The sequence below is a fragment of the Nannospalax galili genome, unplaced genomic scaffold (genome assembly GCF_000622305.1).
Source record: "Nannospalax galili isolate Female #2095 unplaced genomic scaffold, S.galili_v1.0 scaffold831, whole genome shotgun sequence".
Taxonomy (NCBI): domain Eukaryota; kingdom Metazoa; phylum Chordata; class Mammalia; order Rodentia; family Spalacidae; genus Nannospalax; species Nannospalax galili.
Genome location: NW_008329142.1, coordinates 616,301 through 629,933, shown reverse-complemented (window position 1 = coordinate 629,933; position 13,633 = coordinate 616,301). Strand labels below are relative to the sequence as shown.

The 13,633-nt window shown below is 40.3% G+C and overlaps 1 protein-coding gene across 3 annotated transcripts in view; it reads left to right on the top strand.

Moving 5' to 3' along the window:
• Positions 1–250: 250 nt before the first annotated feature.
• Positions 251–13,633, top strand: part of Rspo3 (R-spondin 3) — an 87,541-nt gene continuing 74,158 nt past the window's right edge. For 2 of the 3 annotated variants that reach the window (XM_029563716.1, XM_029563723.1), the window contains exon 1: positions 267–896. In XM_029563716.1, the coding sequence (XP_029419576.1) occupies positions 800–896 (97 nt within the window). In that variant the 5' untranslated portion in view covers positions 267–799. Of the gene's footprint in view, positions 897–13,633 lie in introns of all 3 variants that reach the window. The other variant, XM_008833632.1, reaches the window with a different exon arrangement.

Below are 13,633 nucleotides of genomic sequence, written 5' to 3'. Positions count from 1 at the left end.
CGCTGTTGCAGTATCCAGAGATGCTCTGCTGCAGACCCGGGACCCCTCAGGCGCCTCTTCCCGTCCCTCTGCCAAATAGTAACGCCTGTACTTTTCCAGCTCCCTCTTTCCCTCTTGAAATTGAAAGTTATTGAGGTCGCTCAGGGTTGTTGCTCCAGCAGTTTCCTTCCCCGCCCCCCAGCCCCCCCCCCCCCCCCCCCCCCCCCCCCCCCCCCTCCCTTCTTCTCCCCTTCCCTCCCCCTCCTCCCCTATGGGGTGCTCCCAGCCCAGCCCAACACTGGAGCGGCTCCTGCTCGGGAACGCCAGAAGCAGCTCGGGGTCTCTCCGCCGCCCGTTGGCCATGGCCGCGGTACCCACGGCGCCCGTTCCCCAGCGCTCCCCGGGCCCCCGCCTTTGCAGCAGCCGCCGCAGCTTCTGAGCCGGAGCTGCCGCCGCTGCAGCCGCTCGCCGGGATCCCGCCCGCTGCCGCAGCCGCTGCGCAACCGAGGCTAACCTGTGGCCACCCGGGCGGCTCCTGCAACCTTCCCTCGCGGCGATGACAGCCACCCCAGAGCAGCAGTCAGTGTTCGGACAATTTGAAAATGCAATAGTTGATTTCCCTGTCCATCCGCCCCGCTTGGCTGGCCACCACAGCACGCCTGTTGGATCTCAGTGGAGAAGTCCCGCTGCCTGGGTTTTCCATCTCTCCATATAGACACGCCTAACACCTACATATATATTTTTTTTCAAAAACATTAAATATAACCAATAGTCAAAAGAAAAAAAGAGAGAGGAAGGAGGGAAACGTTACTGGGTTACTATGCACTTGCGACTGATTTCTTGGTTTTTTATCATTTTGAACTTTATGGAATACATCGGCAGCCAAAACGCCTCCCGGGGAAGGCGCCAGCGAAGAAGTAAGTGCAGGGGTTTTCTAACGCGTTTGCTCCCTTCCTCCGCGTTCACCTGTCGGGTCGCTTTGCCTGCTCCTGAGTCAGCTCGCAGGGGCAGTCAGTACTCCTTCCAGCCTGCACACTATGCCTCCCACAGGAGATAACCGTTTGGGCACTGGGGATGCTGACGGCTCCCGTTCTTCCCCAGCGTCCTAGCGGGTGCTGGCATCCAGAGCACCCAGCAGTGGCCTGACTCCCGCCCACTAGTAACTTCAGGATCTGGAAATACTGGGTTCTTCCTTAGATTCGCTCTAGGAATTTGTGCTTCCCTTTTGAGGTTCAGACGGAGGCCTAAGAGCCCCAGGCACTTGGGACGCCCTCCTTTCGGGATGCCCCTGACCGCTGAATTGAGGCGCCGCTTTGACACTGGCTCGCCACAACTTGCAGCCAGACGCGGGGGAAACCTTGGGCCCCCAGGCTACGGTCTGGTAGTCACGCACCCTAGGGACAGCCAGGGAGACGGAGAGCAAACACCGGCACTAAGACTTCCCACGACACGAACGAGGGGAGCAGAGTGGGGCGGGAGGCGTGGGGGCTTCCAGGTCTGTGTCTTCGCAGAATTGCCTGAGGTCCCATATGCTCCCTCTTGGGGGTGGGGGGTCTGAACGCAGACGACTCCCTAGGTTTGGGACTTCCAGTTACTGTATTGCCTGTCCCACGCGAGCACTTTGGCCATCTCAACCCTTTCAAGTGGGTCCCTGAGCCAGACACATGCTGAAGGTGGGGTTCCCCGTGAAGACAGGAACTCACCTCGTTGTCGCTGCTCCTTATCCTACTACTTGGGAGAGTAGCTTGTGATAGCTGCGTGAAACAGTGCTGTAGCTGGGATTATATGGCACCCCCAGGGAGGCCTGCACTCAAGTTGGTCTATCTGAGGCAAGGTTGGCATCTTTCAGAGATGAGGGAATACATGCGAGGGTGGTGTCTCTACTTGCTCTAGGGTAGCCTGGCGCGCGCTGCTCAGGTGTCGGTGCCCACTTAGGGAGTTCCTTCTCGGTCAAGGGTGAAGGAGCCAGGGGCGACCCTGGCTTAGTACAGAGGGCACTGGAGGGGAAGGCGAGGAAGTGGAGCGCGCTGGAGGCAGAGAAGGATGCTATTGCCTTGGCAGCTGGGACCTGGGCGGCTGCTCAGTCCACGACCTCGCCTGTACCCAAGGAGGATCCCTCCCCAAGTGTCCAGCCCGCAAAACCCTTTGGGGCAGGAAAGCCCGCAGCTCCGAGGACACAACGTTGCTTGTGTGAGATTGAAAGTTAGTAATCGCTTCTCGGTCGCTGTTTGTCTCTGCCCGGGCCCTGGGCGTGAGGGTCCCTTGAAAGCTCCCTTTGTACCACTAGCCTGGGCCAGACAAGGTTTGATTCACCTGAAAATTGGCTTTAAAAAACGTGGCTGGGCGGGAGCCCCAGAGGTCCAGGGCTGGCCTCACTGCTAGTAGGATCGCATCGAAGGGTGCTGGAGGGCCTAAACTAAACATGTCAGGGCATCCATTTATTATTCTTGGCCCCTGGGTGGTTTGTATTCTCTTTAACCCTCCCACTCAATCTCTCAGCCGCCTCAAGGAACCAGCGACCTGGGACTCAGAGGTCTGGGTCGCCTTTCCTCCTCTCAGGATAGAATCCCTGGGGACCTAAGGAGAATGGCCAGCCGGGAAAACACAGGCCAGGAGGACGCCTACTTCTTGCCCAGCACAGCCGGTGCCAATCTGGCATCACAATCCACTCCAAACGCTTAGAGTCCCCGACCCCCATCCCCCACCCCAGACAGGGAGCTACACACTTGCTGGGTTGGGACAGAGTTGTGTCAAAGTGTCAGTGGCACTTCGGTTTGTGGTTAAGAAACTTGTGTTTCTGAAGGAAACCAGGAGAAAGAAAATTCGCTGTGCGTTCGATCCTATCTTGCGCAGTGAAGACCACAGTGGGGGAAGCACAAATGTGCTGGGATCTGGAGAACTGGCAAAGTGGAAAGGCAAACTGCTTTTCACCCTGCCTTAATCATCTCAGGGCCAAGTCAAAGGCGCCCTCTGGTTGTGTTGCGGGGATGAAAGAGGAAATGGGTGGAATTGAACTGAAATTCCAATGATTCTACAGGAGTTGGTCTGGAAGAAAGCTCCTCCAAGTGATGCTCCTTCCCTGAAGCTTTCTCAGTCTGTTTGTGGCTAGGGCTGCTCATGCAATCCTGGGAGAGGGGCGACCCCTTGCGTCCTTCGAGGAGATAGAAGAAACTTTTGGCAGGTGCAGCACCACCGCCTGGAGAATAAGGATTGGGGGGTAGAAATACCCTTGCTGAATGTCCAGAAACTCCGAAGCCAAGCTGCATATTTATAAATAGGTCATATTTTCGGAAATCTCTAAATAACAATTTAAGAAAATGTTTTATAACAAAAGCAATATCGTGGTCAAAGGCATTTTAAAAATAGACAGACATGTTTTCTTCAATAGGGCAGCTAAAGTATTTAAGGATATTTATTTTGTCTCAGAGATAAATAGCTTCACTTTTCCTAAACTTTTAGAATGACCAACAGAGGTAGAAAATTAAACTAAAGGACTCTTTCCCAAGATTTAGAAAAATGGTCTCTTTACTATTTTAATACCAAAGATCCTTGCAAGCAAAGATTGTCATTTGTAGTGTTAAATATGTACAGGTTTCAAGAGTCATGGTTTATCTTCAGTAAGAAGACACAATAAGTCATGTATGAAATTCTAAAATATATAATGAAACTTTTAAAAGAAGACAGGATGTTTTAAAATGGAAGTCTTTTTTTAAAAAAATCTAATTACAGTGATTCAACAAATGTTACCAATTTGGATTAATATACAGCTCCTAGAGATGATGAAATTTATTCAGGATAAAAATAGCCATCCAGCAAGGTTTTAGAGGCAAGCCTTAGCTTTGGGTATGCAATGCTAACTCAAGAAGCCTAAACTCAGTTTTTACCTCATTTTCAGCTCAATCTTTGCAGCTTGGTAGAGTCAACCTTTGAATTCTGGGTTGCTTGCTGATGAAATTTAAAAGTTATCTTTGCCATAACAATAATCATAATCCCTTACTAATGCATCAGGTTTTCATTTGGATTATGTATACAGAACCTGAAATTGTCACTTGAAGTGTAGAGTTCGGTGTTAGCCTCTCTGTTTTATAGACAAGGGGGTCTATGAACCAGGGGCCAAGCAGCATGCAGAAAGCCAGAGAGTCGGTCAGTAAAACTTGTCCTCTGCCATGAGCCTCGCTGTCTTTCAGAATTTATACTATGTACTGATCCTGTGATAGAGAAGGTATTACCCTAATGAAATAATTAAATGATCTCCAGATTGTTGTTTTCTGGGTAAGTTTAGAGAATAGGCTATTCTACTTTAATGGAAGTCTTTGAACTAGTACATATAAGCATTGTTACAATGCTGTCAGAATTAAATACTTAAAGGAACTAGTGCATTTCACTCAATATAATATATTATTTGATTATCCAGAAGACATTATAGGATGATACTGTGTCAAAGGGCTATTGTCAGAAACATAAGCTATCAGGCATTATGCCTTTTATTTATAGACATCTATTAATTTTATCTTAATTGTTCAGATTCTAGATTGTGAAAAATTTGTAAGTTCATTACATACATAGCACTTAAAATATATGCACCACAATCTATAATACTTTTTTAAAATATGAAAAAGGAGCAAGAATACAATAAGGCTAATTTCATTGGTAATAAAAACAAACTTACTGGAATATACTAATCATTGTTTATGACTTTGTAGCAGATATTGAGACATTCCCTAAGTTTCTGATATATCCTTGTGATTTTATTACTGACTCTGGAAAACAACAATTTAACTGATAAAGTAAGAAAATATTTGTATTTTAAGAAATTAAATTTGAATAATGTTTCATTTGGATGTTGGCAACAATACATTTTTCTCACTTGCCTCCATTTGTCAATTGTATGCCTTAGTTTTGAGAAAAATACTTTGACAGACAGAGCGACATGAGAAAAATTTGTTGGGGAAAGTGTATTCTGTGACATTATGTAATATCTATGCAAATCAAAGATTAATTCAAAGTTCCAAGAGATAGTGCAACTTAAAAATACAAATAAAATCTATTTACCTTTGTGAATTCTAATTAAATCGTCATTGAACCATGTGGGTTGTTTCCTAAAATAATCCTGTTGCTACACTATTTTAATTCTTTGTTAAATACTCCAGAGGAAAGATTTTATTAAACACCTTTAAAATGGCCATTTGAAGTACTGTAATTTTAGCCCCAAGTTACTCTAAGTATTGAGACTATAAGAATAAGCACAAAACTATTTACTATAGATATTTCAATGTTCTTTTAAGCATGCAGTATGAACAGTATTTCAATTTATAAGTAGATAAGCCTTGCTAAGTCATTTCTCCATTTAAGATTTCCCTGGTTTTTAATGTTCTACAAATTAAGTCCCCGGAAAGCAATGAATGGAAGTTACAACATGTAATAAAATTTGATTTTCAACTTATTATAGGAAAACCCTTGCTGTATTACTACAAAACGGCTTTATTAGACATTTGATCCTTTCAGATGATTTAAATCTGGATAGGGATCTCCAGATTGTTACTAAATGTCTAAAATATTTTCTAGTTAAATGCCTAATCTTTTTTATATGTGCAGTAGTATTTTGAATCTTTCATAACAATTTTTTCAGAACCTTATATAGAGTAAGATCAAAAGATTACTCTGCAATTAGAATAGTAAACTCACAAAACTATAACTATTATAGATATTGAGATTCACTAAGTTGTCTTTTTATGTCTGTTTAAAAGTTTCAAGTTAGACATTTCCCTGATCTCTCTCTTCCTACTTCCTCACTGTTCATTCATATACCCCAGTCCCACTCCCTAAAATATCATTTTCCAAGTAGTGAATTCCTGAAAAGTCACCACAGTGGATATTGTGTTTAATGAAATATAAGAATCAACTTTGGCTACTGTAGGAAAACATTATTCAGTTTTGAGACTATAGTGAGGGTAGGTCAAGATGGTGTGTTGCAACTGTATGTTTGACTTAAGGATGGTTTTTTTTCTCCTTATGGTGTATTCTACACTGTCTTTATTTCAAAGGTGGTAGTTTGAAAAGAGTTCACTCATAAGTTATATTATTTTTGTCTTACTTTTGTTTTGATGGAAAAGACAGAAGGCTTTATTTGTTGTAGATTTTTCTCAAAGATTAATATGACTGGATTGCCTTAAATTTATCATGTTTGCTCACCTAGTAACTTGAAATATTTGCAGTCAAACCTTAATAAGGTACATAAAGTATAAATACAAATTTGTAGAAGAGGCTAGCAATTTTTTCTGTTTGCTTAATTCGTCCATCAGATCTTTTAATTCAGAAATGTTACTGGAATTCCAATAAAAGTTTTCTTCCAACAATACTAAAGCGATGAAACGTTCCATTATCAAGGATTGTAGGGGTGCTAAGAATGTTAAATTTCTAGGTACAATTGAGTGCTAAGACCTCCCATTTTTCTGCCTGCAAAATTTCCACAAAATGAAACCTTTCAATAAAATATCTAAAATCATTTCACATGTGAACAGTGCTCATTTAAATAATATATACTCGCAGGTGCTTCTTATCAGATAAGAGCATTTCTACCTCATTTGTAATGTTGGCAAAGGATCTAGTTACCATCTGTTACCACTAAAATTCTTTTGATAATTTTAAAAGAATTTTTAATGGTACTAAAAACATGATTAGTCAATTATAGTTGTAACTATATTTTATGCAAATCTACCCTACTCTTCAAAGCACTATCTTATTTAGTGATCCATCTGATCTTTAATAGTTTGAGAAACAGCAGATTTCATAAGACTGTGATAGAGTCTGAGGCCTGAGAAGGGAGAATTTCTTTCCCAGTGGGTATTCGGAAGAATGAACTGAGATGCTGAAGATCTGGATTCATGATCCAGCTCTGTCACTGGCTTTTGGATGGCCCAGGCAAGTGTGTTTACCATATGAGGCAATATTTTCATCATGGCAAATGAGAAGATTGATTTAAAGAAACCCCTTAGATCTACATTATCCTAAGTCTCAACTACTTTTATTCTTTCTGTGTGAGAACATAAGTCATGAGTATGGAGCTAAATAGTTCTTCTGAATGTTCTTCTTATTCAACTAACCTTACTGGGTAAAGATTAAGAATGCAACAAATATAGCCATTCATTTGTAATAAGTTTGTTTATCCAGTAAGACATCCCATGGAAATTAACTAATGCATAACTTATCAAAGTGGAGAATGAGTTACTGATGGCATTCTGCATCTTTCACATGTTGCAGTGTCTGAAAACTATAGCCATGGCTTAAACTGGCATTGTTAATCCACAGCAGGTTCATCTTGTTGATGGCTTAGATTCACAGGGGCTGCTTCAGAGCTTCCTTGCTATGGGGAGCTTTCGGAGGTGACCTATGGAAACAAGGAAAGAGTAATTCTGATAGTTCACTTCTAAGGATAAAATGTCTCCACTATGACATTCAGTAATTGAGCAGGAAAATGTAACAAATGATTTGCTTTGATGAAATCAATAGGTCCTCACATGTAATTGAGTAGGGAATAGAAAAAGAAGTAAGACCACCTTTGGCACTAATCTTAGAAGCACAAGGATTCAGATGTTGAGGGATGGAAAAATGATACAGATAAACAGACAACAGAGAAGTATAAGACAAATAGGTTTGGTATAAAACTTATTTTATTGTTTTATTGTTTATCTTTAAGGTGCTAAGAAGACACTCAAGACTTCAGGTTCAATTTCAGAAAGTGTCAGAGGGCTGAAGTCAAGGACTGCAGTATCTGTCACTCATATAAAAAAGATAGTAGTACACATGAGATAAAAATCTAGTGATACCTTCCTTTATTATCAAAAATGTTTGCATTGCTGACCTTTAATTACATTAAAGCACATAGTCCATTTTAAATACTTTAATGTATCGTTCTCAAGAGCGACTTCTCATTTATATAGTACTCTCTGTGTTATATCAGAGAATGGTCACTGGTATCATGAATAATGGTTTTAAGTTGCCAAATCTTGCAGTTGAAGAAAATGCTTGGAAGTTCCATTACCTATGAAATGTGTCACTTTGTCACAGATGGTAAGGAGACTTGAAAAATTTTGTGGTCAGGAAAGACATTTCTGAAACATGTGAAATAATCTTGGAACCACTACATTTGAATCTAGCATCTTTGAAAAAATATTTTATTTATTATTTTTTAATGTGTATCTAAGTACATCCCTGTTATGCAATGCCCGCCAAGACCAGAAGAGGGTGTCAGATCCCAGTGAACTAGAGTTACAAACAGTTGTTACAAAACACTATGTGGGTGCTGGGAACCCAACCTGGGTCCTCTGCAAGAGCAGCCCATGATCTTAGCTACTGAACCATCTCCTCAGCTCCTGAACCTAGCATCTTGACAGTGCATTGCTTCTTGCAAGTAAATTTCTCTACAAAAGTGTGCTCATCTAAGGCTGGAATAAAAACTGAAAGTATCCAATCCATCTGCATTGTGTAGTGTACCTCATGATTATTTGCTTAGCCCTAGTAATAGTCAGGTTCAAGGTTTTTCTCTGCTTCCTTTTATTCATTACATGGGCTTCTGAGTCAAGTCAAAAGGAGATTATTTCCATAGCCTTCTAAGGACTTAACACAAGTCAGGCTAGATTTAGTACACCTTTAAACACCTTCCTAAAATGAATGCATACTAATGTAAACTGTATATTAACTCCCCCAAATTGTACCTAGAAATATGCTGGTAAGCAAATCTGTAATTATACCGCAATATAAAGCACATTCCTGAAAGTGAGTGGTAAAGCAGTCCCCACTGGATGACCACATAATGCAAACCACTACCACATAATTTAAAATAGGAGAATCTGTCAGCTACTTATTTTAGAACACTGTTTTCCTAGCATATGTTCAATCAGTAAGACAAAAGCTGCCACTTCCTACTGTTAGGGTCTCTGTAACATAAAGGAATTTTGCAAATATGAGTGTAGTCACCTTGACAAAAAGAGAAAGTGTCATTTCACCATATAAGAGGTAAATTAATAAGAATATTAAATGTTTTACAGCAAAGCACAGCTTCACAGTTCTCAGAGCCACTGTTACATTTGTATGTCTTTATCTTAGTATACAGTTATATTTGTCTTTTCAAGTGAATATTATGATAACAATTATTACTTAAGTAGCTTATCAGTTCTGAGCAGAAAACACTTTGCTTGATGTGTTGATAAAAATAGTCTCGTTTAGCCCTCATATCCACTCTAAGACTACTGGGAGGGTCTCATTTTATCTGATCGCAGTGATGTTCAGTACCTCGAGTGCAGTTTGGGTCTGATTCCAGAGCCCAGGCCCTACCTAGATTATGTCACCCCATCTCAGTAATGAGGCCATCACGTTTTCAAACAGCACTTCACTTTTTCTTTCTCACTTTCTCTTCTTTGTTTTCCTTCTCACTTCTCACATGGCAAACCACTGGCTTTGCAGAAAGTCTTCTGCCTGGGTGGATAGCACCTGGTCTCCCAGTATTCTCCCTCACATCTTTCTTTTCTCTTCCCTTTGTCCTCTTTCCTAGACCTGCCCATCAGATGGTTTCTAAACAAACGAAGTTATTGATCGTTTATTTTTCATTACAAGCTATAGAATCATAGAATAGAAATATTCTAAAATTGCCCCTCCCAAGTATGTTGTACATATCCAAGAGAAGATTAACTTAGGCATGAAGATATGAGCAAAGCTGTAATTTTGTAGGTAAATGTCCAAATCCTTGCATGTAATTTACAACCACAATATAGTTCCCTGAGTAGTTTTTGTTATCCAGAAAACTATCTTTATGATGCTTTGTAAAATCTGTTATGTATATTGCTTTGCCATGAGCATTAATAATAACCTCCACACTGAATTTTTCCTTTATGGGCTTTAGCATGGTGAGTCTTGATGCTGAGTTCATATTTGAATCACCTGGAGCTCTTTTTAAAAAAATCCAACTAGATCAAATGAAGCAATCTCTGTAGAAAGGGTCTACATAGTCTGGTGTTTAAAAATTATTCCCCCTGGCAATTTTAATATGCAGCTGAAACTGACATAGATGTCAGGACCTTGACTCAAGAATAACCATTAAAGCTGAGTAACTACAGTAAACAATGCCAGTTTTATGAGGTTATACAGAAAAAGAAAACTTTTGTAGAGTGTGATAAGGGATGAAGCAAATACTAGTTTACAACATAAAGCAATCTGATAGCACTGTATCATTTCTCAACGGGGAATTGATAAACTTGAGGCATTGACTTGTGCAGGCAGGGCTATCTGATAGAGAATCAATCATCTCATTCTAACAGAGAGGTGACCTTACCAGATGCTGACTTCCTCGAAACACTGCCTCCAGGAAGAGAGCAAACCGTGGGTGAGTGTGCTACTGTGGTGGGTGAGGGAGTAAACAGTGCAGCTATGGAAACAAATGGGGGATCAGCTATACTCAAACACTTTCCAAAGCTACTTAATAATAAGCAACTGTTTTGTTTTATGTCTTACCAGATGATTGGTAATGTGCCCTAGTGTCCTCCTTGTTGTTAGGAAAATCTTAATGGTTAGGAAATTGCCTAACAAGAAATAAACAATCCTTTCTTTTATAGTTTCTACAATTCCTGACTAGCTTTAGATTGACTACTGGTGATCAATAAAACTAATATAAATAGCATGGGTTTAGTTCTATCTAATGGACTAAGTTTTATGGCAGGTCATTTATTCGTGGATGTTTTTATTTTACTCCTAATGTGTTCTTCTCTGAGCAGTTATCTTCATTAAATCTTGTTTATTATTCTTTTCTAGTCCATGAAGAATTTTCAAACCTTGCCATAAATCGGGGAAAGCTCCATGTAAAAGTGAGGTGGAAGTCTGCGCTTCCTGTCAGATTCATTTTGCTTGTTAAGGGGGCTCTTTGGGAAAAATTTGGGTTCCAGTGAGTCACTAGGCCAAATCCCAATAACCACAATTGCCAAAAGTAATTAGACTGAAGAAAACCAGGCTCCTTGGGAGGATGGTCATCATAGCATGCTTAAGGCATTGCTCTGTGGTCAGACCTAGTTACTTGTCCCTAAGGATTGGGAGCAATCATGAGTTACAGAGAGCAGGAAATCCACTAGAAAACAATGCCTTTCCACCAACTTTCTTCTCAATAGCTTATTCACTCTGAGCATGCAAGAGATGGAAATACACCATCAGTGTAGTCACAGTGCACGTCGCAATCCTCATAAATCACCTGTCTGCCTCATGGAGTGGAAAACCCACACGCAGACCCCCTGCTGCCATCATCACAAGGCTGGTTCCTCCCTTCCTGCACAGATAAAAAGAGCCCCAGGAACTTAGTCTTTGTAAAAGAATTATCTGCTGAGGAAAGAAGGGGAAAAGAAAGAATCCTTGTAAACATCCTTCAGTCAATTTACACATTACATTATTGGAAGGACTTATGACAATAAGATGACACACCAGGGCAAGAGCTCTAGAATCTACAGTAAGAAAAAGGCCAAGAATAAACCTTATACTAAAATAATACCTTTCAGAAACATTACTATGAGAAAATAATCATAATAAAATAATGAGAAAATAGGTAGAAATCATCAACAAAGAAGTCAGGTAGTCATTTAAAACTTTCGTTATGTAAGAAATCAAAAGGTTACTAAATCATTCCATTCAAGAAGCACAGATATGTCTGAGCTTAATAAGAGGAAGTTTGTTTTTGAAACCATTGTCATTGCATGGAAGACTTGGGAGGGATATTCTATCACCTTAGTTGATAGATCTTTAATTGAACAAAAGCATAAAGCTCTCAGGGGTGACTGTCCTTAATATTTTAAATGCTACATGCATGTTGGTATTTATCTCTGTGGATGTCAGTTCTCTCCTAGCCTACAATTCTCATGTGCTGATTCCACTTAGCAACACAAAAAGCAACACATTATTTATAGTATTAACCACCTCTAGGACCACAGCTCAAAATAAGCTGGGTCTTTCTACACACTTCTTTCACAGGTTCCTTTCCTTATAGACGATTTATTTATTGAGTCTCTGAACTTATGTGATTTCCTTAAACTTAAAGGAAAAGGTGAAGTAATTTTCACAAGACCGACAAACTAAAGTGACTTTTCAAATACCTTTCTTCACTTGCTTTGCATATTGAAGTACCTTTCTTTAATATAAACTCTTCGTATTCTAGCAGGAAGCTCCCTAAAAATTCTAGAGCTGTTTGAATTATATGACCAGAAATCTCTCCTCCTCCCCCTATACCACCTCTCTTCTTCTGGGAGTATGTCAGCAATTTGGCAGGATTTATTCTGACAACTATTCTGGTGTAAATATTTAGAGAAATCCTTTCCATTAGAGATTAAACAAAGTAACTGCTCTGAAATGGTAGATCTTTACTGATGTCTGCAACGGCAGGCCCTAGGCTATTTGATGCACAGATCCTGATGTTCTGCACTAAAGACCAAAAGAAAAAGCCAAGAGAGGAACTTGAATATACTGTAGGTAATTATACCTGCAAAATATTTCTTTCATTTGTTCCTATAAGGCTGATGTTTAATAATGCAGAGAAGACAGAGAAAATCAGTTCATTTAAATTGAAAATATCAAAAATTAGTTACTAATATTTAAATGGACTTTAAAAAGAGGTAGTGGGTGATTACAAATTCTTATCACCATGGCAGTTAGATTCGGTCCTTTGCTATTCCATCATCAAAGTGAGGCAACATACGTGAGATCTGTTCTGACCTAAGCTCTAGTTTCTGGATTATTATTCATGAATTACTATTAAGGGGGATAACGGCTGAGCTCTAATGCGTATATCCAATATCACTTGCTAAAATAGGGTGACTCCTCATACTTCAAAGAGCAAACTCACCAGTGTTCTCTTTGTGTACTTCCTCTGTTTTTACTGCATCCTCGGGTGATGAGTACATGGAAGCACCCCTCAGCATCCATAGTGCTTTGGTTCCAGAGTCTATCTCAGGTACCACATTCCTCAGGTGCTCAGTTCCCTTATATAATGCAACATAGCATTACACATAACTTATGCACTTCCCCCTGCAGCCTTAAATTATCTCTCAAGGACTTATAAATAGTTGGTAACACTGTATTTAGGGGAAAAAAAAGGGTCTATGCAAGTTAAGTACAGACACAATTTAAAAGTATTTTAAGTCCTCAGTTGACTCTCAAGATCTATCGACACAGAGTGCTAAGCAGACCAAGAATGGCAGACAAAACACTTCAAAGCACTGATGAACTTCAGATTAATGTTACAGTATTAATGCTTGCTATAACGTGGGCTAGAAAACATGCACATGTTTTAAACTATAAATCTGTATGTCCACACTCACCTTACCTATTGACTAATCTTTGGTGTCTCATTGCCATCTATGATTTTGTTTCTTCCCTATGAAGTCAGATTTTTTGAACTTAAGATTTTTCCTTATGAAAAAACATTTTAGAGGCCAGGTATGATGGTGTGTACACCTGTAATCTCAGCACTCAGGAGACTGAGGCAGGAGGATTCTGTGTATTCAAGACCAGTCTAAGAATTTTGTCTCAAAAATCCAAGAAAGAAAGAAAGAAAGAAAGAAAGAAAGAAAGAAAGAAAGAAAGAAAGAAAGAAAGAAAGAAAGAAAGAAAGAAAGAAAGAAGGAAG